Source organism: Athene cunicularia, assembly GCF_003259725.1.
Source record: "Athene cunicularia isolate RWA chromosome 4 unlocalized genomic scaffold, athCun1 chr4_part1, whole genome shotgun sequence".
Classification (NCBI taxonomy): Eukaryota; Metazoa; Chordata; class Aves; order Strigiformes; family Strigidae; genus Athene; species Athene cunicularia.
In genome coordinates this window covers 9,823,244-9,849,559 of record NW_020799098.1, presented here as the reverse complement: position 1 = coordinate 9,849,559, position 26,316 = coordinate 9,823,244, and the positions used below count along the sequence as shown (strand labels likewise).

Genomic DNA, 26,316 nt, shown 5'->3' with positions numbered 1-26,316 from the left:
TACCCAAAAGGACACCAGAATGATTAGGAGAAAAGTAACCCCACATGCAGTGGGATGTAGCTGCAAGGCTAGCAGTTCATCAGAGCAACTGTAGTGAACACTGTTAGGAATACTGTGTGTGGGCAATGTTTTATACATTCTAGGCACTCATATTAGGAGTTATAAACCTAATAATCCTTTAGTTTAAACAGACCTTTAGAGTTGTTGATTTTATTTCATTGAACTAAGCGTTGCACGTCCACATTTTTTCCATACAGTGACTCTACTAGCACCACAAATAAGCTCTACCAATTAGACAGTGCCAGTTAATGGTAATGGCTATGAAATGTCATGTGACTCTGAAAGTCCTTAAAAAAATTCATATCCCTCTACATTTTCACAGGTTATTTCAGCAGCTGCCACATTCAAAATCTTGTGATTTTGTGTACCATATTTGTAAACCAGGCAGACAACTCGAAGTTCAAAGGTCAAAAGAAGAAGGAATGTTAATTCGCAAAGCTATTAATGGAAAGTGTTAAAATATGACACAACAGCTTTAAAAACCTTATTCAGATATACCAAAGACGACATTTGTAAACCCACATCCATCTGCTTAGAAGCTAAACTGTGGGAAGGGGTAGAGACCCCAAGTATGGTTGATCTGTTTTTCTCTTCTACACTCCCTCCACTTCCTGCTCATATTTTCTTTTGTACATTTCTTTTCAGAGCTGAAAAAGTCAAAGACAGAGTAACAGGAAGCATGGATAAGTTTTAACTTGTCAAAAGATCAATAAGACTTAATACATCCCTGACTCATAAAATAAGAAAACACACAGAGAAAACACCAGGCAACTAGAAAGAGGCAATCCCCTGGACCAGCTCCTAGTCACACGAATTCCTAAAGTAAATTTGATATTGGCAGACTGCACCATTAAAAAACTTAAATCTCACCGATATTAAGTATTTTTTACCTCACATTAAAGAAAGTAGCAACTATTTGCATGAAAGCCAGAGAAAAAATATCTGTTAAGGATATGATTTAGCTCACTGACCCTAGTTACTGAAATAAAAGCAGGAGTATTAAAAGCCTACACACACATTAAGAAAATTTTACTATAAAATAAAATGTTTTTTTCCCTAGTTCTCCAAATTTTCTATAATGCATCTAGATATATTTTTGTCAGTGCTTTGTCAGTGACTCAACAATAAACAGACCCTATATGTGCTACTGATTAAAAAAGGGAAGATTCTCTTACAGCATTGTGGTTTCCCCCTCTACCAATTTTAAAGATAAAAGTCCTTCCTATTCCTTGACTGTATTAATGAAAAATATTTTCAAGCCAAACTATTTGGAACTTGTTCGTGTATAAATAACTGAAATACAAGACATCTTGTCAAATACTAAGACTTCCCATACAATAAATTCAGTGAAGCAAAAGGACGGGATGCAAACTGCTGTTCCGAGTGCCCTCTGCTGTCTGCCTACACTTCTGAAACTGATGTATGCATTTTAAAGTGCTACATTCAGGAAGATTTGCCATCCAGAAATCTACTCTAAAAACAAATATTTGGTTTTGAAGGCCGTATTGTAAACTTTGAAAAATACTTCTGTAGAGTTGACTGTAAACTGATAATAAAAGATACACTTTTTCAAACATGTTTTTTAAATACTTTTTTTCCCTTCTGTTGATAAACATTTTTAGGCAACTGAATTCTCTCCACTAATAAAACCATGCAGAAACATCGTAACTTGGACATCCCGATGGAAGGCGACTTACAGCCCGATAGTAAATCACAATTAAATTACATATTAAGAAGGATATGATTAAGTGACAGATCACTGAAACAGATTAAGCCACTGCTCAATTGCCTACTACTGCAAATGAAGCCTCTAAGAATCTATAGATTTTGAGGAAATCAATGTAAAACTGAGCATGAAAACTATTAATTTTTCAGTAAACAATGCATATACATCTTCCTAAGCCTTGAAATTGTTTCTTTCCTTTTTCATGTTAAAACCTGATAGTTTTGCTGCTATTATTTCTAACATTAAAGACAATTATGCTTTGAGATATACAGACATAAAGCATAAGACTGTAATGTCAAAACTTGATAATACAGCCAGGACCTTTACAAAATACGTGTTTTCTGAGCAACAAGAAACTAAAACTGCTCTGAAGTCTCTAAACATCAGAAATTTTGTATCTATAAGTACTTTTCATTTATTTTCAGTTATTTTAATAACTCATACCATCTGGATTCAGTTATATTGGATAAAAATCCAGTTGGAAGAAAAAAAATCACTTTAGCTGCACACCTTACAGAAATGCTGTAACAATTAGAAGGTAACTTACGGCATTCTTGCTTTACGGAGACACATGTACAAATACAGTGAAAATTAAAATGAAAGATTTATAAAAACCTTAATTAGAAAAGTGTGTATCTACTATACTCACTCCACATTTTAAAAACAATACAATGCTAAAAAGATATTTAAAACATGTCAGTAAAAATGGTGTATTCTTAATTTCATAATAGAGCTTATATAGAAAGTCAACTTAAATACTTATACTTACGAACTTTGTCTCTTTAAAACCTCATTGAATCCTTAGAAGCACTATTTATCATATTTCACTGCAAGATTTCTTAGCTCGGAAGACTACTCATTAAACCATATTCCTGTTTTCTGTTCACTTTAGACAAACAAAACTTTATACTTACAGACACTTGACTGTCAGTAAAAGTTTTCTCCATGTATAAAGTTTAATAGCTCATTGTTAAGAAACAGTCCCTTCAACTTTATTATTACGCTCTTTCTGAACACATATTTACTTCTTCCAGAGTCCAGTAAAAAAATGAAGCTTCTCTGTCTGTTACCCTATCAACACCTCTCCCATTCTCCTCCCTCCCCAGCACATTCTCCGCCCTCAATACTGGTTCTGTATCTTCTCATCAAAAGGAACAGGCAGCTTTTAAAATGGTGTTTAGGCAGGTCCTGGGTAACAATAAAGTTTCTGTAAAGACAACAGCATGCTGCTGAGGAATCTGCTAATGTGAAATGCATTCTGTAAGGGCCTACACGACTCGGTCTTAAACGTTTGTCCAAACTTGTTTAAGCACTGAGTCAACGTTGTTTTCTCCTCCAAAGTATTCTCTTTTTTAATACATTCCCCTTTGATGAGTATATTATCTGAATGAACTAGGTCATCAATCCCTATGAAAAATACTTAAAATATAATCTAAAAAATAGTTTTTAAAAAGAAAAATTGTTAAAACTTGTAGGACTGACAGCAAATTTCTTTCAGTTTCTGGCATGTAGGTACGTGTCTCAGTATGATTACAATCACATGTATGCATATTATGCAATCTATCTCATCCTACCAAAACGTTCTGTGTTCTTTTGAGTAAGCAGGGCATTGGCATTTACAAGGATCACGTTCCAAGTGAAACATGATTCTCATAATTTTCAATACCACACCTACTCTCCAGACAGACCAGCAATATCTGTGTAGTTTCAGAAAGAAATGCACAGACTTTCTGCCCAACAAATAATGCTTAAATATCATCCTTATGCAGTTCCTCGGTCCAGAGGGAAGTAGAGGGTGGGATTTTTACTGTATTTTTTTTTAGTAGGTGAAATGTTTTGATTATTTAATATTCAATAAAAAGCTGTAACTCCCTTAGTAGAAGCTCCACAGGTGACTCATTTTTTAAAAAACAAACAAACAAACAAACAAACAAAAAACTTCAATGGACTGATAAATCTATAAGGACAGTGAAAATTAAATGGTACCCACCCCTAGCCAAAATTCCAGCCATTTAAGCATGAAGACAGGGTCAGAAACAATTCACAGATAGCTACAGTACCATTATCTGTGCTCCATGTATTCTGTGATTATTCTTTAGAAATACCAATTCAGTTCATTCAGTAAGGCCTTAAGTCATTCCTTAACATTAACCAGGCTTCACAGAGCAAAAATCCCTCCTTACTCCCATTAGCATGTGACACAACAGGAAGAGCAGCCAAGGGAGGGCAGAACAGAGAGGTATGAAACCAGTCACCCAGTTCCTCATTCCCACCTGGGAATTGCATGGGCTGTTTTACAGCAGAAGCTCTAACCAGGAAAACTGCAGCTTCCCTCTCCCTCAGACAGCTGTAGCACAAAGAATATATGCTCCCAGAGCCCACAGCAGTTACTCTGCACTAGGAGACACTATGGTCAGCAAGACTTTTACTTTACAAACAAGTTTACACCAAATGAAAGGTAACGCAGCTTCCTGTGCCAAAAGTACAATCCATAATTCCACAGTTAAGGAGATGCAATGTCCATCCTTGAGTCTAAGAACATAACTTGTTCAGAACAGGGGTTTATCAAACCCACTATTATGTTTCCAGTAGGTGGCCACACATGGGAGTCTACCAAGGAGTAGCACAGGACAACATATAAAACAGTTCCCTGATTGCATTCTCCCAGACTCCAGGTAATTTTTAGTTCAGGACATTTCCTGACCCTGGTGTGGTTTGTCTCCTTAATGATCCCCAGTGGCTCTCTTTTCCAAATACTTGTCCACTTTCCCCCCCAGGACATGCAAATTTCTTGCATCTACAGCACTTGGTGGTGAGGAGTCCCACAGACCGACTCACCTCCTGCATGAACAATCGTGTTCTTCTGTTTGTTTTGCTCCTGGCTCCAGCTACCTTTAATTAATGGTGCTGACTTCTTGTCCCGAAGGAGACAGTGAGCAGTCAATCCCAAGTTCTTTTTCTATGCTACCCATGATTTTGTACTCTTTCTTACACCTTTCTGAACCTTTTTGACTTCTAATGTATCATAAAATTTTTGAAATAAAGAGGCCAGGAGTGGGCAAATCAGATGTATGTGGGTTTTTTCCCTCTATTCCTTCCCTATTCATAATACAGGATTTTGTTTCATTGCTACTGTACTGAGCTGATGTTTTCATGCAATTCTCCCTTATAACTCAAAGACCTCACTTCTGAGAAGAAACAGTCAGTTCAGAAACATATATATCATTTGATATATGAAGCTGGGGCTATTTTGCCTCATTTGCATTGCTCTACATTTATCTGCATATATTTTCATCTGTCATTTTGTTGTCCAGTCATTTAGTCTTATAAAAGCAGCCTGCTCTCATCTTCAGAGACTGCTCTTGTCCTTATTACCTTGAGTGACTTCATCTCACTGCTCACCTTCTTGGGAGGAGCCTTAAAAGATGGTCTTGAATCAACAAGTCTAACATAAGAAACTGAAGCAAGGGCCAACCTTAAGTGGCAAATAACAGTGGGGTTTCAATAACAGACCCCAGTGCAGTAAGGTATTATTCTGCCTTAATGTCATGTGCTTCATGAATTAGACCCAGAAAAGCAAACAGTTTCAGTTCAAAGAGAGTAAGACCAATTTTAAAAGAACACTACATTCCCAAGGTTACAGAGAAAGACACTCCTGAGAGGTTGGCAACCTCAGAGTCCCAGTTCTGCGAGCACTGACTGTTTCCTCACTACTTAAGGAAACAAGAAACAAAAGAACAGAGCCTAAACCAAGGTCTGATACCTTATATGGCTGAACTAAGGGATATGATCCCTCTGTAGCTTCAGGTGGTTCCTTTAACTTGTTCACCCTGGCTGATCTTTCTAGTTCCACAAACGTGACTGTATCAGAGATGTTGACAGCTTATGAATTCACCTGCATCCATTTAATCACAAATCTTAAGAATGGAAGTACTGGCTACTGACAAGAAGTAAGGCCTGCTACCTGAGGATTTATGCAGAATGCAAGATCTTACCTAGTTCCCCAAAAGCATATACTGTGCCTTTGGTTCTGTGATAGAAATTGGCTTGTGTTGCAGAGCCAAGCCCAGAGGCAATAAGGCTCGGACAGCACTTGAGTGGCAAGGTCAGACAATGTAATGACTGCTTCCTCAGGAAGAAATGTCTCCATACAGTGCCAACTCTCTTTGCACATATGGAGACTCAATCCCCTGTGGAATCCATCCTAGGCAACTCTGTTGGCTTCTTCTCAAGCACTGATGTACGGGATGAGCAGTGCAGTGATGAGCACTGCCATATGCACCTCACAAAGAAACTAGTGATGAGATCCAGCACTCAGCACATTCTCTGACTACTCCACTTTTTACATGTAAATTTAAACGGCAAATTTCTCCAGAATCTGAAATAAAGAAAATAACGCAAAAGCAGGAGAAAACAGTAAAATTACCGAAGTACGGACATTTTACCAATTGCAATAACAGAAAACAAATCCAATTATTCTCATTCTCTGGAAAAAAAAAAAAAAATCACAGAGTATAACATTCTGGATTGTATCTAGAAATAAGTATCTCACATTCACAATAAATAAGTTACACACAACTGTACTCATCTGTTGACCAACACACATTTGTCAGATACTTTTTACAAAACAGTATGAAGAACATAAGAACTTTCCATGATAAAGTCTGTAAATGTAAGGAAAACTTGAGAGCATATATATATTGGTAATCTTTTAAAAATCATGGTACAGTATAAAATACTAGCAAAGGCTTAATATTAATGCTAGTGCACAATCTGTGGAAAAAGATAAATAAATGTATACTGCTAGCATGGTGTTTTCCTTTAGGGAGTAACAATGAATATAACTAAAGTACCTGATAAGATCACACATGCCAAAATAAAAGCCTGAAGATCATCTAGAGTTTGAAATTCTTAATAGCACAGTCAAGAGAACCAAATGTGAACAAATTATGCTCTTGGAAGTCTTTAAGACACACTAAGAATGAGGACAGCAAAAAAAATAAATGTCTAAGAGATAACACAGGCATCATCCAGAATGAGATAATGGCAACCTGCAGACCAGACTGGCTATAGCTGTACTAGTCACATAAACAGCACCATAAGCTATTGTGCAGTTCCAAAGACAGCTGGTGCTTTCTGGCCACTACAACACCACCACGCTCTCCCAGCCTCCTATCAAACAAGTTGGTTGCATCCAAACTGCCTGCTGGGCACAGCCACGTCAGCTATTAGGGCTAACTTCTAAACCAAGTCTGAAATCATTTGAGAAAATACACTAGCTGTCCCAGGACAACTCTAACAATGTGACAGTACAAACATTGCAATCCCCCGCCTGCCCCCATGTCCTGGCACTGTTTCCTTTACCAGCCCCTCTGCAGCATGGTGGGAACCCAGCCAACTCCAGCCAGGGCTGTAACAGTCGGAGGTCTGAACAGAGCAGAATAATGCCTGGCAGAAACCACTGGATGCTTTCAAAGCCTTACTGATTGGCTCCATCACCACAAATGCTACAGTAATTCAAGGTAAAGAAATCAATGTTTAAGGTCATGACTAACTTCCACTATTTAAATCTATATATTATAGTTCAGCAAGAGGGTTTGAGCTGTTACAGCAAGTGACTGTAAAATCACTAAGCACACATCTTACGCTTTGCACTGGTTTAAAAGCTGACCCCCAGTGGCACACTTTAAGAAACCGGATCTGTCTTCCACTGCTATTCCACCCAGCCAGGTTCTAGCAAAGGGAAAAGAAACAAAGAACCTAGGCTGTGGTCACAGATTCATGAGGCTTCCAAAACAGCAGTGTTAGGGGCTGGACTGCGTTAGCATTTGGACTTCAGAATATCCATATATGAGACAGGAGTAGCCCTTTAAGAACTCTATTATTAGCATGCTAAAAATACAGAACTATCTTTTACATACAAAAACGGAGATTTTGTTGTGGCATGCTGTTTTATTTCACAAACTGGCCTTTCCTCTACCTTCATGAAAGCAGACAGAAAAAGTGTCAATTGGCCGGTTACATCTTAGATAAAAATTGGGACAAAATACCTGCAAAACATGCAATACTTAAAGATAGTACACGGTGGAACCTGTATATACTGGCAGCCCATGGCAGTTACCATAGCTTAAAAAACCTGGTGAAACCTAAGACAAAAATATACATTCTTTTCAAATTTTAAATTCACAATTGTAAGCTGAGAATGAAGAGGCCTCTTGATTTAAATCACATAATTATACTAGCCACAGTGGTGGCATTGTGGCCATGGTGATGATCTAAGAACATCAGTAAAGCAAGCTCTGCAGAGAGAATTAATACTTTTTATTAGATCAACTGACAGGGTGGGAAAAGTTTGGGGCATGTTTAGTCCTTCTTGTCTGATTTTCCTAGTATACTAGTTGGTCTAATATAAGCTATTATCTCCCTGTGTAAGCTTTGTCTGATTATTTAAATCAGTCAAACAAAGACAGGTACCCACTTAAAAACTCATTATTAAGTCAAATGAGCATTTAGGGGGTTTTGCCACCCACAGATGCCAAAGCTAATATCCAGCAGAGACAAGTCATTCATTAGTATAAAAACCTCATACCAAAGAGATGTGTTGTATGCTTTCAATTAGCAGATGAAATGCAAAAAAAAGTTGCTTCAGTAGAATTAACAAAACAGAAAAAAATCAAGCATTATTATCTATAATAACAGCTCATAATACTACATTATTAATGGTTATAATTAAGATAGAACATTCTAACAAAATTTCTCACACTGATTTTTAAAAGGAATATATTGATACATTCCAACTTTGAAAGCATTACTAAACTCTAGAAATTTGATCCAGCAAATGTTCTTTTTCATATCAGATATAGCTTTAAGGTTTTCAAAATGGGATGAGGACAAGAATAAAAGCAGCAACAGCCATCTTTTTTTTTGTCCTGATATTTAGTTAAAATAATTAGTCTTTAATTTTAAAAAGATCTCTACCTTAAAAGATTATTTAACAATACTCAAAGAGCTTGACACTTGTTTGCCTAAGATATGTCTCTCATGATACTATTTTGCCCTATTTTTAACCACAGAGAAATATCAAAAGTACAAGTGCCACAATGATTTTCAGGACACACAACAGCTTTGAATGGTCTCCTTGGCAAGGAGGAACCTAAATTTGTTGACTTCATGGTAATACTGCAAGGCTCCCCCATTGTTACAGACCTCAAGAAAAACTAAAATATGAATGGAATGAGCTACAGTTGAAAGTGTTAAGGAAACTGCTTCCAAAACTGTTAACAAATAAAAGGATTACTCTGTTTAATGTAAATTTTTACACAGGCAGCATTCTAGTCTCTGCAGTGTCAGAGTCACCTTTAGTGTGTTTATAAATCTAGAAACAATGTCTTTGCCCAGACAGAATCGTGCAAGAGGATGAGTAGTGGCACTTATAGGGGAAAAAAAAGGAGGAAGATGGGATCATGCTCTCTCATTAGTCCAAGTATTAAATAATCCTAAATCATGGCAAGTTCCATTTAGCTTAAGCCACAGCTTGCAAGTTTGAACCAACAAACATGCTATAAAGTAAAATTGGTGGAAATCACAGAATTTTAACATGCTTGTTAATGGACACTATTTCATGTGATTCACAAATAAAAACTTATTACTACATATAAAATAGAAATCTGTTCTTAATAAAAACATTTCTATTCTTATAATTTAATAAAGAAAAAGTTCTAAATATATTTCTTGTGAAAACAACAGAATTAAGACATATACTAGACACACTAATTTTCTGAATTCAGTTCCAACTTACAGGATAATCATATTCAGCCCTGGTGTGAACAAGAACAGTTTCCACAGTTCAGAAATAAAATTGTGTATTTGGTGTTTTGCAAGACATTTTCCATATCATAGTTGTAGCATAACTGCATCCGTTAATTTTGTACTCTCATCCTATTTTGATTCCTGCAGATTTACAATAATCTTGTATACAGGTTCTATTAGTAAAAGCAGCACCTAGAATTTAATCCTACAAACTTCTCCGTTTTCTTCTATGTATAATACAGCTTCTGCAGGTAAGAGGAAAATGCTTAAGGAGGGGCAGCTGTACCATTTCAGTTAATTCTAACCTTATAAGAATACTGTATGTGCATGTATAGCTAGCCATAATCTAACAATCCAAAATAAAAAGTGAAATATTCTCTTGCAGTCATTGTTTTTAATTTATTAAAATAATATACATAAAAATATGTTTTATTCTTGGATAGATTAAAAAATAAATGAAAGAAATCACGCCACCTAATGGCAGAAGACTGGCAAAACTGATGGCTTGTATTTCACACACTAGCTCCAAAGAGGCACAAGTTCATGCTTTTACAAAAACAAAAAAGTCAAAATACAGCCTTTCTCTGACCTATAAACAAATGAACAGTGTTTATGGGCATATATGCCCATAAAAGAAATTGCATGGAACCTACTTATACTACTCAGTTTAGAAGACTAAGTTGGATGCCAGCAGGAATCAAACCCACAAGCTCAGAGAAGCATACGCATTTTCAAACTTCATGTTCGGGTTAGTACCTTATCCATTCTGCTAAGATATCTGGAAAAAACACAAAAGGAACCGAGTAGCCTATATAATATGTTCATGATCATTATTCCAAAGGTGGAGTCTCTAAGAATTTCCTGGTATTGTTATTTCCTCTTCCAACAACTCAAAATAGATGGCCTGAAATAATCTAAACATGTGCTAACAGCATTGTGTTCTAATACACTTAGCGTAACAGTACTTGCGAAAAGTGATGCAGTAGCAACGTTAAAGTTAGAACCATACCTCAACACTATTTTGAGGTTTTTGAAATTCTCCTCTGCATTGGTATTTCTCCTGGTGGCTAGGATATCATTCTCTTATGGCATACAGAGGAAAAAAAGATTTCATAGTGAAAAGAAGCAAGTGACAGAGAGCAGTGCGCACCCATATAGCTACGTGTAGTAAGGACATTCATCCAAATACAGATTTTAACACAGATTGTCTCTTTCTCTGATTTGTATTGTGACCTAGAATGTAAGTTTCCCAACCAAAGTAATAGCTTTAACAGTTAGGACAGTGCATAATATAGGGAGCCTCTCAATCCCTCCTGTTGGTGCTACACAAGTTATCTACACTAACGCATACCAACTAAGCCATAATGAGAGAAAAATGGACTTTTTAGGCTAATGGATAGTACCAAGTCCCTATTTTAATATATATTTATGCAATGTAAAACAGCTCCAACAACAGAAATTAAAATATATCCCTGGTATTTAAAACACTCTCTCAAAATATGAGATAATGCACATAAATCTATATAAAATTTCAATCTGGAAGAACCTGGTGTGAACCATGTTCTTCCTATTGCACATGAATTACTAGCACTAGGCTCTTAGATATTCTGAGAATTCTCTCTGTGACCAGAAATTCTGTCAAAACTGGTAATATATAGTATCAAGCTTTTTTAATTTAGAAGAATCACCATTTTCTGCTCAAGAAAGATGTAGCTAGATGGTTCCCAAATAGTTTTATCCAGAGGATCTTGCTTCTCTTTGTTAAAGTTAATGCACTTACTGTATTAAAGGTATGAGTGCAAAACCATGAAAAAGTATTTTCCATGGCTAGAGAAAAAAAGCAAGACACTTAAAAGCTTCAGACAACTAGAAATACACAACAATGAAAAATGTCCGTTAAAACATCTGAGATGTACAGTTCCTACCTGCATTCCCTAAGCACAACAGAAGCTCCTTCCATATATTCTGTTCCCTAAAAACCCAGTGCACTGAGCTCCACTCTCCTTTAGTTCAGAGTCAGTGAAATACCATTCTTCCTACATTTTCCAACTGCAGGGAACTCAGAATATCTCCTTCTTTCCTCCTCCCATCTCAAATGCTTTTTAAACACCTCCTTCCCATTTAGAGGAATCAGTGTGCCACATTCCCTCCCATGCTGAAGAGCGGTATAATATGTATTACATGGTTCCTATGCCAAGAGCTCTGCACATATTTTTGTTTCTCCCCAACCACAAACTTTCTTTCATATAAACACGATAAAGAGGTAAGGGAGAAATCTCCCCATTCACCCACCACGGGTCAGGATTTCCTGAGAAAGCGCACTAGAAGAGAAAATACAATGAAGCCATATTCCTACAGCTGGTTGAGGGAGGCTCTCAGCAGAGCAGGAGGAACAGCTTTTTAAATTCACATGGCTATTCATTCCTTGTTTTCAGCAAAATCAATAAGGTTTGGTCACTGAGACCCAGGCATCAGATGATGTTATACCAGATATCAAATGGCATTATTATATTACACTCAGAGAGACCCAAAATCACCATAACCGATGACCAACACCAAGCTGATTAGGAGTTCCCTTCTCAACTGCTGACATAGAAGGAGGAAAAACCTATTTAAGTATTTTTTAAAACTTTTCCATACTCAGTAAGATACCTTCCCTAGGAAGTTACATAAAGAGCCTGATCCAGCCACAAATTTAACCAAAATTTCCTCAATGCAATGATCATCAGCTGAATGGAAAGAATATGATATGCATTTGATTATTTTATATGATATCACGATACAATGATTTCTGAGATATGATGAACATTTTGATCAGCAAAACTGTATTGTTTGGCTTTACATGACCAGCAGTGATGGGTAAAATAAAGTCAAAATTCCCTACAGAAAGAATAGCCACTGCTGGAATCAATGTAAACTATTAAAGAAACACTGAAAAAGTCAGGTGATAACCGATACCTGTATTCCCCTCATAACTGTCATATGATGATTAGTAACTTTATTACACTACAGATATTACTTACTTTCTTTCATTAAAGATCACCATTAACTACCGTAAGTTCCCCTCTAGGACTCACTTCTAAGTTTTAAGTGAAAGTTAATTACCTCAAGGTCATCCAGAGAACGAGTAATACTAAATCGCTTAGATCTTCCAAATGATCTTCGAACAGAAGAACGTGGGGGAGGAGCCTGATTTAATCCCATTGGATGTCCAAATTTTGCACCCTAAACAAAACACAAAATATACATTATTATTTTACTTCTTAATTTTAGTACATTGCTGATCATAGTGACAGCATCTGAATTTTAAGCATCCATAGGTACAGAACTCCAAGGAGATGTATTTGCAAACCTGTAACACGATCACAATTTCAAAGCAAGTTGGTCACTTGCCATGCCCCTGTAAAATCATGTATTAAAATCATTAAAGTTACGTCTTTACCAGTCTCAAATCAAATATCACAAATATACAGCATTAAGTTACTGTAAAAACATGAATCATAGGTTAGGTTGCTAAAGTGTACACATGCTACATGTCAGTATTAGTAGACAGAGCTTAATTAAAATCAAAAAACAATCCTAGCTGTTTACTGTCTTAACTGGAAAATATTTACACTGACAAAATACTTGTTCTTTCTGTAGGAAATTACCATCCTAGAAATCACCTCACCCAGCTTCTGTGGTAATCTTTCTCAAAACTTCAAAGTCTTACTTTAGCCACACTTTTTTTAAAGGCTTGCTACTGTGAAGTCCAACTTTTTAAATCACACAGTACAAAATGCAGGAACTTCTGTTCTGAGTAAAGAAACTATCACACTTGGATGTTCCATGACTGGAATTGGTATTGCAATAATTAAATCTAATGGCTTTCTCTTTTCCCCATAATCATGCACTTTCTCCTTAAAAAGTCACCAGATATCACTTAAGCTACCACAGCTCAGCTTGTACACATCTAGCTTATGCCAAATGGCAACATGTAAGCTTAAACCTAAGAGTAGGCACACAGTGACTGGTGCTAAGCAGATGTACATAAACTCACTGCATTACGAAAACTTGTGATTATGTGCCTGAAATTTTGGATTCCTTTTACTGTAATGTTCAATGTGGGGAAAATTCCTCCCTGTGTTCTGATGCTTTTCACTTTAGAAATGTTAACAGAGTTCAATTCAGAGTAAATTTTCTTCTATTTTATTTCAGCATCTTTCTTTAACATAGTAAGCTTAAAAATATACTTATTAATTTTATAATTGCTTACTGGCAGCTTTGTAATATTTATTAAATTTTATATTTGTATTTGTTTTTTCCTTTGGGCAAGTTGCTGTGGTCTCAATTGTGAAATATTTTGGTATCCCTTTAATCACTTGCTTGAAAGTCTGTATACATCACATTAACCAAAAGAACGGTCATGTATTTCCCATTGTTATAATCTCAGGCTAACAACCATTCATACAAAGCAGAGAAGACTATCAAGAATATCATACAGCCTCCTTACTAAAACAAAAGATAAAGGTAATCCAACAGAAGATGTCTGCCTGCTTGCTTATTCCCATGGAGTCAACATTATAGCAACAGGGCTCTGACTGTCACCAGTATTCACAACAGACTCTGTTTACAAGCTCATAGAAATCTCAAGACATAACACAGCATACAGGAATCGGGATTCCAAGTATGTAGCAGGGTTCATCAGTGTAACAGGCTGTAACTCCCAATTTCTCCATTCAGTATTAGAAGAGATCCATTTTTACATGAAATCTCCTGCCCTCCCAATTTTCAATTTACTAAGGGGTTTTTTTAGCCAAGAAGAAAGTTGGGCAGTTTCTGCCATGGAAAATTGGGCAGGTTCTGCCACGGAAAACTGAAAAACTGGCAACTGGAGATTAGCTTCCAAGGTTTTTAAGAGAATATTTAAAAGTGCAGTATAAACAAGCTAAGATGGTTTTTGTTAAAACGATCAACTAAACATGAAGACAGGAAAGTTGCTCTCTATAAATGTTCACAGATAGCACCCACCGCACAGTTCCTGTCTTTCTGAGCAACTTTTAAAATCATCTTTTCATCAAGGCAGGTACCAGTGAGGTAGTTCACACTTGGCTCATGCCTTTACAGTCACAGCAGCTTTCCTGTCTAAACTGAAACCTTATACCTAATGCAGTAATCTGTGTCAAACAGTGAACTCCACATCAACCCATGACTAAACTCAGCAGTATCCATTACTATTCCTGCATAACGTATCAAAACACTAACAGGGGTCCTCCCATATGAGTATGTTCTGTTAAAACAGCATGATTGTCTGTACAAATACCAGTTTTCATCACTAGTCAAGTATGACCACACTAGTTTTGCAATTTTTAAATTTTTAATCTGTGAATTAGTGAAAAAACTATCAGCAAATGACATCATTAGTTCAAGTACAGCTAGTATTTTGAAACTAATTAAATAGTTACACAGTATGGATTCTGCATAATGGTCTTTCATGTATTTCTCAAAACAAGATGCATCACTCAGAGGACTTCATCTTTTGTAAAAAAAATATGGTGAAAGGAAACACAGGAAAAATCTGTCAATAGCAGTCATATCTATTTTAAATAACAAATACATTTTCACTTTTCCTTCTAATTCAGCCAAAAAAGAATACAAACTGACTAGTATATGTTTAAATAGTGGAGATTGCCAGATATTATTCTGGGAGATTATGGCATACAACTAGAATTGTAGAATGTTTTGGGTTGGAAGGGACCTTAAAAGTCACCTAATTCCACCCCCCCCTGCCACGGGCAGGGACACCTTCCACTAGCCCAGGTTGCCCAAAGCCCCGTCCAACCTGGCCTTGAGGACTGCCAGGGAGGAGGCAGCCACAGCTTCTCTGGGCAACCTGTGCCAGGGTCTCACCACCCTCACAGTAAAAAATTTCTTCATTATATCTAATCTATATCTATCCCCTTTCAGTTCAAAGACATTAACCCTCATCCTATCACTACACTCCCTGATCAGGAATCCCTTCCAACCTTTCCTGTAGCCCCCTTTAAGTACTGGAAGGCTGCTGTAAGGTCTCCCTGGAGCCTTCTCTTCTCCAGGCTGAACAACCCCAACTCTCTCAAGCCTATCCTCACAGGGGAGGGGCTCCAGCCCCCTGATCATCTTCTTGGCCTCCTCTGGACCTGTTGCTACAGGTCCCTGTCCTTCTGATGTTGGTGCCCCCAGAGCTGGACACAGCACTGCAGGTGGGGTCTCATGAGAGTGGAGTAGAGGGGGAGAATCCCCTCCCTCGCCCTCTGGCCACACTTCTCTTGGTGCAGCCCAGGATACCATTGGTTTTCTGGACCATTGGTGGCTCATAGTCAGTTTTCCATCCACTAATAGCCCCAAGTCCTTCTCTGCAGGGCTGCTCTCAATCCACTCCTTGCCCAGACTGTATTTGTGCTTGGTCTTGCCCCGACCCATGTACAGAAGCTTACACTTGTCCTGTTGATCATCATGACATTTCCACAGTCCCACCTCACCAACCTGTCCAGGTCCCTCTGGATGGCACATCCTTTCTCTCCAGCCTGTCAACTACACCACACAGCTCGGTGTCATTGGCAAACTCGCTGAGGGTGCACTCAGTCCCACTGTCCATGTCACCCACAAAGATGTTAAACAGCGCTGGCCCCAGGACCAACCTGTGAGGAATGCCACTTATCACTGCTCTCCACTGTTGACCACAACAATTTGAGTGCCACCATCCAGCCAATTCCATATCCACTGAGTGGTCCATCCATCAAATCCATGTCTCTCCAATTCAGAGACAAGGATGTTGTGTGGGACAGTGTCAAATGCTTTGCACACGTCCAGATAGGTGATGTCAGTTTGCTCTTCCCTTATCCATCAACACTGTGACTCCGTTGTAGGAGGCCACCAAATTTGTCAGGCATGATTTGCCCTTAATGAAGCCATGTTGGCTGTCACCAATCACCTCCTTATTTTCCAAGTGCCCCAGCATAGTTTCCAGGAGGATCCGTTCCATGATCTTGGCAGGCACAGAGGTGAGACTGGCTGGCCTGAATTCCCTGAGTCTTCCTTTTTTCTGTTTTTAAAAATGGGGGTTATGTTTCCTTTTTTCCAGTCAGCAAGAAATTCACCGGACTGCCACGACTTCTCAGATATGATGGATAGTGGCTTAGCCACTTCATCTGCCACTTCCCTCAGGACCCACGGATGTATCTCATCAAGTCCAATGGACTTGTGCACCTTCAGGTTCCTCAGATGATCTCAAACCTGATCTTCTAGTCCCCCACCTTTGCTGTCTGCACCTTGAGTGGTGTGGATAGAGCTCTTGTCAGTGAAGGCTGAGGAAAAAAAGTCGTTGACTACCTCAGCCTTCCCCATATCCTGGAGACTAGAAAACATACACTCAAAAAAATTTTGAAACAGTAACACTACAAATTGAAGGAAGATGAACAAAATGCCTGGAGACAAATCTAATTAGTTTTCACTGAGAAGAAGATTCTAGATAAGATTAATTATTACCAGATGCCTCATTTTAGAAATAAAATCTGCTTATCTATTTGTGGTCAGAAACGTAACAAAGAGAAAGGGGGAGAGTGGACAAAAACCACTTTCAAATTGTGTGATAGTAGAGAACTGTTGATTAGTATCCAATGAAAATTTTGATTTACAGTTTTTGGCATTCTTATACAAAACTCACTTCTGAACCCTGGATTGAATGTTAAAAATAAGAACAGGGACAAAAAGACCCTGAGAATAAAACAGTGCTTAAAAAATTATTACAAAATATAAAAATTCACTGAGCTAACCATTTCCCCAACCCTTTTGGATAGCAATTGCAATTAGGGAAATGCTTTCAACTGACAAAAATCTCTTCCTTGCTCTGAAGAATCAAATTAATAATCGAGGAAATTAAGGAAGACATTGCTAAAAAGAAGACTGCAGTTCACAAAGTATTTAATTTCCTGGTAACGTTGCTGAGAAGTCTCCCTTTTCATCTTTCCTTGACTCTATTCCAGACATTCAGACTATGAAGGCAGACCTCCTTCTGCAGATCCGTTTAAAAATTGCCTTGCATACACACTCACACACACACACATACAAAGAAAGAATCATGTATCTTAAGCAAATAGTGGCAACATTTTCACAAATATTTTTCATGGGTCTCTGAAAAGCAGGAAATAAAATCATCTATGACTTGAAGAGAGAACAGCCATTGCAACTAGAATGTATTAATCAGCATGGCTAAAGCAATCCACAGAATTTGAGCAGAGAGAGATTGCTAGTGCAAATGATTTATATTAATGTAAATTTTGCAGGGATAGCCATAAAGAAATTATGATACTTCCAAAAGCCTTTATTACACTGTTAAACAGGTATTAAAAAATACTAAATGAACCTAAAAAAATTTAAAAACAGTACACTACATGACCAACAAAATGCTGTTTCATTCACTGTTAGCTGCCAAACTAAAACACTGAAATTTGTTACAGGAATATTGGGCTGTGGGGTTTTTTTACATACAGATTGCCTATAAGCCCTAGAACTATTTAGTATCATAATTTAAAGATTCTCTTCTGGGAACCTTGTGTTGCTGAATCTAGAAAAGATTCAGATCTCTAAAAATATCTAGATATTCAAGAAAATCTAAGAAATCCTATCACAGATTAGAAACTAAAGTCCATCTGATACTTCACGAAGTGTCTTCATTTTAGGAATTCAGCAACAAACAGAAAAGCACAGAAATTTGTGAAAACAAGTTGATTAGTGAAAAGCATGTGCTACAGAAATACATCCTCTACATTTTACAATACAAGTACTTACAACCCTGTTACTACTACCTATCATGGTGAAAGTACAAAAGAACATATCTCTAAAAGCATTTATCCTGGTTTGATATCCTTGGCAGATGGAGAGGAAAAACAATAAAGGATTAAAAGAATTAAAAGAATTAATACACTGATGCTCTAAAAAATCCATTCTTTTTTTTTATTCTTATAACAAAGTAAAAATTATGAGCTAGCATAGACTGAAATCCCAGTTAAATGTGTAAGAGAAAAAGCAACACAATGAATGGGTCTGCATAATTTTTTTTTAATATATGACGAGATCACCCCTTTTCCTTAGGTTAACAGGAAATGGCAAGTGCAAATACATTCCCCTGAAATAACCATCAATCACTGACCAAACTATAGTCTTTCTTTCCCTTCAAATACATTTTTTTTTTCAATTTTATTTTTAATCTGCTTATTTGGCCTTGTGGGTGAGCTACCTACTACTCAACAAGAAAAGCATTAAAACCAAAATTTACCAGGAGAGGATTGATATAGCAGCAGTTTGTGAATGTGTCCAAGTGAGAACAGTTTATGTGTGATAACAAGAAAGGTGTACAAGGAAAGTATAAATGAGAAAGTGGAAAATGCTATACTTCATGTATTAGCAAGACAGAGGGAGTGAAGAAGCACGTGATTCATGTTAGACTGCAAACAGAGGGACAGAAAGAACAAAAATGATACAATACAAGGTGACTTGCACACATCTTTTTTTAAAGACAGAAAGAAAAAGGATGGGCTCTTAGAAGCAATTTTAACTGATAAACAAGTTAGGCAATAGTAGTTCTATATAACGTCCTTTTCAGCAGGTGTGCTAGCTTAAGAACTTTGCATGTACTTCTGATCACCCAAGCCAGCTCCCAAATTGCAGCAGGGTGCCCCCTCATCTCCACTAACAATAAACTATTGTTTATAAAATGAAACAATCCTGTTTCTAACACAGATCCACAGACAGTCATGCCAGCACAACTGATAGTGCTCACTGCCAACTTTGGCCTGAGCGTGACAGGAAGTCTTTAAGTTGGTACTACCAAAGAAATGCAATATGAAACTATGATAGTCGATACGATACTCTAACCTGGAGCTTTGAGTGCACAGAAGCAAGTTGATGAAACCTTATCAATTATTCAGAACACAAGAAACTGAACACCTTTAGAAAACATCTTCAATTAGCTTAAAGAAATTCCCAGCTATAGCATGCACTCTTTTAGATTCTAGCAAATGGACTTATCAAGTATTACACCTTTTTAACAAATTGTCATACATAACAACCTGAAATTTCCATTTGGTACTCCATAGTCTTGTGTCCCTCTACAGTTAAACATACATTGTCCTCTCATCCAAATACCTGGATAAAACTAATAAAACAGTGAGATTCCTCTCCTCTGGTACAACAGTTTTAAGGCTGGAGGAGCAGGAAGGAGGTCGCAAGGAGAGGACACTGATGGCTCTTGAGTATAAGAGGCTAAGGAAGTGGGACATTTTTGCTAGATGTTCAAGCATCTTTGACGACAAAATACAGGGAGCAGACAGCAGGAATCCAGAAAAGGGAAAAAAAGGAGAAAGAAAAACTGTGAGGCTTAGGTCAGCTTTACAACATCTAGCAAATTTAATCTTTTCATGGAAAACACATTACAATTTATGACCTTGAGGGGAAACTAAAGTGGCTGAATCTTCTGGGACAGAGATTTTGACTGCTGTGTGGAAGAGCTGGAAGAGGGAAAGGTAAAATATAAGGTGGTGAGCTAATCTAAAAAGTTTAAAAAATGCTAACAACCCTAATCATCTTCATTTACAGAAGAATGTTTTCAAATGCTTTCAAAACTGTTTTGCAATGAAATATCACAAGATTCACAGGCACGTGAGTGAAATTTTTTTAAATGTTTGAGGAAAAAAGCATAAGAAACTAATTGAATGTTATGAACAAAGTTATAAGAGCTCTAAAACAAAAATATAGTTACTGGTATGTACTAATTCTGATTAAAAATGTTTCCTTCTCCTGTTCAGGTGGAACAAGTATACTATCCTCTGTCTTGACAAAGGACCATGCACACGCTAGAATGGTTGCATAGGACCACTTGCCAGCCAGATTAGAAAATTCACCGGAACAACAGTTTGGGGAGTCTTCTACAATCCAGATAAACCACACTTGCAACAGAAACAACCATCAGCACCCAGACAGCAACTGGCCATCCTGCTCCAGAGAGTCAATTCCCCAGGTAAGCATCTCCCTATACTAAAAAGTCTAATAAATTAGATTCTTTTAACAAAAACTCTGTCTATGAGTGTCTGTACAAGTGTCAATTTAAGTACTGATTTCTGATTAATTGCCTCTAAAAAGTATGTAACAAAAGGAGGATGCTTATATTCACGTTTTAATCCCCCCCCCAAAAAAAAGGAACAGCACCATTTAAAAGGCCTTAATTTAAGAAGCTCAACTAATACAGAATTTGCTATGTTCTATGTGTAACAGAGCTTAATCACACTAACTATAAAATCAAGTTTTAATTTGTCCTACTTCTATTTCCAGCTACTGAAGCTTTTAAAATCCCTGATTTTAGGTTTGAATCTATGACTCTGTATGTTAAAGTGCATGACAGTTTGGTACACAGATACACAGATTATCTAATCTGAAACTTCTGTGGATATCCAAAACATGCCAAATTTACCCTCGGATGTTAAACAGCAGAAGGATCAGTCTGGAGTGGCAGTTCATCTTTATAAAGAATGCAGGTTTAAGACTTCAGACAGAAATATCCTAATTTAGAACCTTCTGAAATGGAATCGGAAACAAGGATGCCACATTAATGTCAACATGGTTAGAAAGCTTTGGAGGATCCTAGAACAAAGTAGCTGATACAAATATTATTCTGTGATCAGTATTAGTCCCAAATCCTACTTAATCTTCCTCTGTTGTCCACTACCATCCTAAGTGCCCGTTCTCCTGATTATGGGTCCTGTCAGCTGAGCGACCGCCCCACTGTAGCAGTGCAGAGCAGGGAAGCCTGTAGGCCATAACCGCCTTTACCCCTCATCCCATCAGCCAGTGTCACAGCTCCTCCCACGCCAAAACCCCCAGTGCAAACTTGCAGGACTTGTAAAGTGAGGGTCTGTGGGGTCTGAGAACGGGATGGATTGAGATATGAGGCATGCTGGGTTAGGGCCTCTCATACCCTGAATGAGATTAAAGAATCTGGGGAGAATATTGGAAAAGAACTTGCTGTAGTCCAGTCCCCTGGACCGTTAGAGGAACAGAAGCAGTAAGTCCTGGGGTACAGGTAGGCATGCTGACAGAGAGGGCTCCATGTGCTATGCAACAAAAAAAGGACGAAGTAACACCCTCGAGGCTGCCCTGCACTGCTGCCACATCATGGATTGTCATCACCTCACAAAAATGGATTAGGTAGGGGAGGGTTAATTAAAAAAGGTCTAGCATCATTCAAACTTTACTGACAGCTTTTCCACAGACTTTAATTACATTGCAATTTCTGTAATGATTTTTTTTTTTTGAACCGGTGTGACAAAGTATTCAAATGGTATTATTCACCATTACTAGGTCAATGGATTTGATCACTTTTAAAACTACCTCTTTACTAATCAAATTATAACGACACATTTCACTGCCTTCTAACCATTACATTTAACAGCAGTTAGGCCCATAATATAATCAAGAATGACATAAAATGTCACATAAGATCTCGATGCACTCCAGGAAGACATAGAAAAGAGGCTGCCCTGCTACACTACACATCCAGGTAAATGAAGTGTACTGCTTCCCTCCTGTACTAAGGCACAAAACACTGACCACCTACATTTCAGTACTATCCTAATCACTTTTAAAACAAAAAACCACACAATGATATTAATGCAGATGGAACAGTAAGATAATTTTCTCAGTATAACTAGATAATAGTATTTTGTATGAGTTGGAAGTCTATTAGTTGGAAATTGCAGAGGAACAGAAAGACCTGAGTACATTAGGGGAAAACGTGGAGAAAATTACAAGTACACACATAACAATTGCTTCCAAATCATCTTGAACATTAGGTAGGCATTAGCTGGGAACATTTAAGTCAGTATGGCCCAATAATCAGTAACAATCAAAAAAGCAAATGGAGAATAATCAGAAAAGCAAAAGAAATCAAGACATAAGCTTTATGAATACATTGCCCACCCACACATTTTAAAAACTGCTTATAGTTCTGATCAACCCATCTCAAAAGTAATGTAGTACAACTAAGGGAGGAAGATTACATTTATGAAAAAACTTTTGTATGGGAGGAGACTAAACTAACAACTTCTGCTTGGAAAGTAAGTGATTTGTGGTTGAGTTTTAAAACAAAATAAAATTAGTAAGAAAAAATAAATGAAGTAAGACTGTTCCGTATTCCTCATGACAAATATTAGCAGGTATGAAATGAAATTATATGGAAAGTACAATTATGTATTGTTTTCTTTCCACACTATTAAACTGCAGAACATATAAATCAAGGGATACCAGGAATATCAAAAGTACAAGTGAGTTTAAGAAACAATTTCAAGAACGAAGGTTCACAAAGGTTATTACAATGATGTGGATGGCATCTCTACCAGAGGAAAGTCTCTAAACCATGAACTGCTGAAAATTATAAAGATATTTTTTTCTCTGTTCTTCCATGGTTTTTCTAAGCAGCTGTTCCTGGCCAGTGTCCAAAATAGAACACTGACCTCAGTATTGGATATCTCATCTGATACATATGGATGTTTTTACTGATCGATTACAAAATAAGTATTAACCGTCAATGCTATCTGCTATGAAAAAAAGTAAATAATATATGAAGAGGTATTGTATGAAGCATTAACAATAGAGACAGGAAAATGTACACTACAATTACACAAAAGCATAACCAGGACCAGAAAATCAGCATAAAATTTTGATCACTCAGTCCAAAACAGAATTTAAACTAGAATCATATCAGAAAAGAGCTACTGAAGTTATCCGGAGAATGAAAACTTTACTTCCCAGAAGACTAAAAGCCTAAGCACTTTACATCAAACAAAATGAAAGCCAAAAGACAATATGATTTCTATGTATAAATAAAAAGGTAAACACTAAAGAGAGTCACTTTCACTAAAGGAGACACTAGCTGCAGAAGAAATGAGTGTAAAGTGGCCACAACTAGATTTCAGACTGGAAAATAAAAAAAAGCTTCTAACATCATAATATTGATGGAATATTATTCCTGTAGAAGGCAGTGTGGAAGGGAAGGCAGGGTGCAAACACATTCTTTCAAAGGTACAGCTGCTAAGTATATGGAAGACATGATAATACACGATTGCCTTAAGAGCTAGAATTCAGTTTGATGATGCGGAATAGCCTTCTCTGGTACTATCTTTGCAAACTTATTGATGTCTTAATGGCCATTTTACTGATGGGATTAATTTTGAGGTCTTTCTCTTGAGGCTTCAGTTTTCCATGCTTCTGTTTAGACACTTCAGGTAAGTTTTAGCAAGTCCATATTTATTTTTGTTAATTAAAGACATTTATTCCATATTGATCTATTTCTTCTCCAGTGAAGAACTGGTATTTTACAACTCCTCTAAATCTTCTCAACTGCAAAGAATTGGGATCTATCTTCATACAACTGAAATCTCAGACAATAATTTTAGAATCTCTTATCTCAAAGTGTCTGTGTTGAAATCTTAAAGCCATTTTCCAGTATTTCCATTCACTCTGTACTAATTATTTTCCTCCACACTATTTTGTTCATTGTTTCTCTTTTTTTTCTCAAGATACTACCTCCTCTTGTGACTTTGCAGCTCAAAACTAGGTCAGAAATACTTAGATGCCTGCATCTCCCCTTAATTGCCATGATGTTAATTGGAATCCAGACTTACACTCGAGCTAGAAAACAAACTGAATTAAAACTTCTAAATCCCTAGCACATAAATTTGAAATGAGAAAATTTCACAAAGTCGCCATTGCTCTACAGACATTTACTGTCCAGATTTTACTAATTACTCTTCCAGAGAAAAGCACCCAGCATTATTTTGGCTTTTTATACACTTTTAAAGATCCTAGAACTGACCATTTTTAAAACTCATTACTTTAGAAGATGATAATACATATGAAAAGGCTGCATGCAATTACTAAATATTTAATTGCTTTTCATCTTCTCATAGTAAAATGTACCAGAGGACCTGATAAATGCCTCTTTGCAGCTTAATTCACATTAGCACATTCTCAGATCTAGCTGGGTGTTTGGGATTTCAGTTGAGTTCCCTTTAAGGTATATACATACATCTCAATTCAGATCAAAGCCTGTAATTCCAGAGGTTAACATTAAATTGTACTGCGTAAGAATAGCAATCCAGCTGCCATTAATTCTGCTTTATAAACAGCTGGCGTGGAACAATTTAAGCTAGTGAGCAAGCAGAATTGTAGAGGAAAGGGAAAAAAAAAAAGTAATTATACAACAAAAAACAAATATGGGAACCACACAGCTTTGCCAACATTGTCTTTGCCTTTGTCTTTGCCAACATTTGTCTGCCTTTCAGTTACTTCACCATCCAGATACCAACAGTAAAAACTGCAATTCTTGGATTTGAAGAAAATTACAAATTTTCACAAAAAAACTTATTCCATTTTTAACTTGAACAGCCTGTCTTTTTCAGTAATACTTGCTTTGGAAACAAAGACAACTCTGAAGCAGTTAAACTTCTGATCAAAACAGAGTAACAATAACAGTAATTCAGAAAATATATTAGCAAGGAAAGATGCATTAGTGAACCCCACTGTATTGCTTCTTGTCTTGTTTCTTCTACATTTTTACAATATTTTCAGTAGCTTAAGTCATGAAGCTTACAAAGCAGTTGATATTCTTTTTGCTTTAAAAAAAAAAAAAAGTATTTGCAGTACTATTGTCCAGCGAGTCTCAGACGAGACTATCTATTTTTCTTCCTCTAAGACCTACAAATAGGATCCATTTACCAATTCTCACTCTTCATGAGCACAAACAATAATGTGGTCAAGACTGAAGTCGTACAACAAATGTAAAGCAGAAAAGGGTTTCTAAAAATCAGTACCCAATATTTTAAAAGGCTTTTTAATTCCTTGCTTTGTAATATTTGTCATATTCACTTGGAATAAACCTTGTACCCAAATACTAGTTAGTAAGCTCAGGTGGTTAAACTCTTGTGATCTTAACTGTTATACTTGCTTCTACAGTATTAAAACAGACTTCCTTTTTTAAAAAAAAAGAATGGCAAGAGGTCAATGCCTAGGATTCTGTCCTCACGGAGAGAAAACTCAAAGACTAAACTGACTGTTATGAAGCTTTCCAGTGGAAAAAGGAGTATTTTCCCAGTAAAACTTAATTTAAAACAGTAATGGGTAGACATATTTTTGGCCAGGCGCTAGCACAAAAACAGAGAGTGAGGGTTGAACAAAATCAAACGTATTATATTAATTTAGTCTAGAGGGAAAGGAATGCTTCCCTGTTCAGTAATTTCTCAAGTCCCTTGCCAATCCTAACATCCCCTGATGTTTTCATATTGCTTATGGGGATTTTCTTTTGCATAATCTAAAATAATTCAAAAGGGTGAGTAGGTAAGTGACTGGAACATAGTGGGATGCTAAAGATGAAAATAACAATGCAACAACAAAGGTAGTACGGTGCAAAAGGAATAACAAATGAAAAAGCAGGAATTATTTGATTCCCACTAAAATCATAACCAGACTTTTCATCTGCTAGTCCCATGAGACCACACACCCCTACCCAGTATCAGTCCCATAGGGATTCAGAAGCTTCTCGCCACCAGAAATCTTCCTTAGTCGTTCTGAGATTGAAAGCCACCTTACCTTCCATGATCTGCCCTTTCAGTGAATTTCAGCATCACCTGGCTTCCTACCACTTGTTTTAGTCT

General features: G+C 37.0%; 1 protein-coding gene across 4 annotated transcripts in view; it reads right to left on the bottom strand.

The window, feature by feature from the left end:
- RGS12 (regulator of G protein signaling 12) overlaps positions 1-26,316 on the bottom strand; it is an 84,781-nt gene that overhangs the window by 52,002 nt on the left and 6,463 nt on the right. For 3 of the 4 annotated variants that reach the window (XM_026847078.1, XM_026847080.1, XM_026847081.1), the window contains exon 2: positions 12,701-12,820. In XM_026847078.1, the coding sequence (XP_026702879.1) occupies positions 12,701-12,820 (120 nt within the window). Of the gene's footprint in view, positions 1-2,700; positions 2,786-12,700; positions 12,821-26,316 lie in introns of those variants that run through there. The other variant, XM_026847082.1, reaches the window with a different exon arrangement.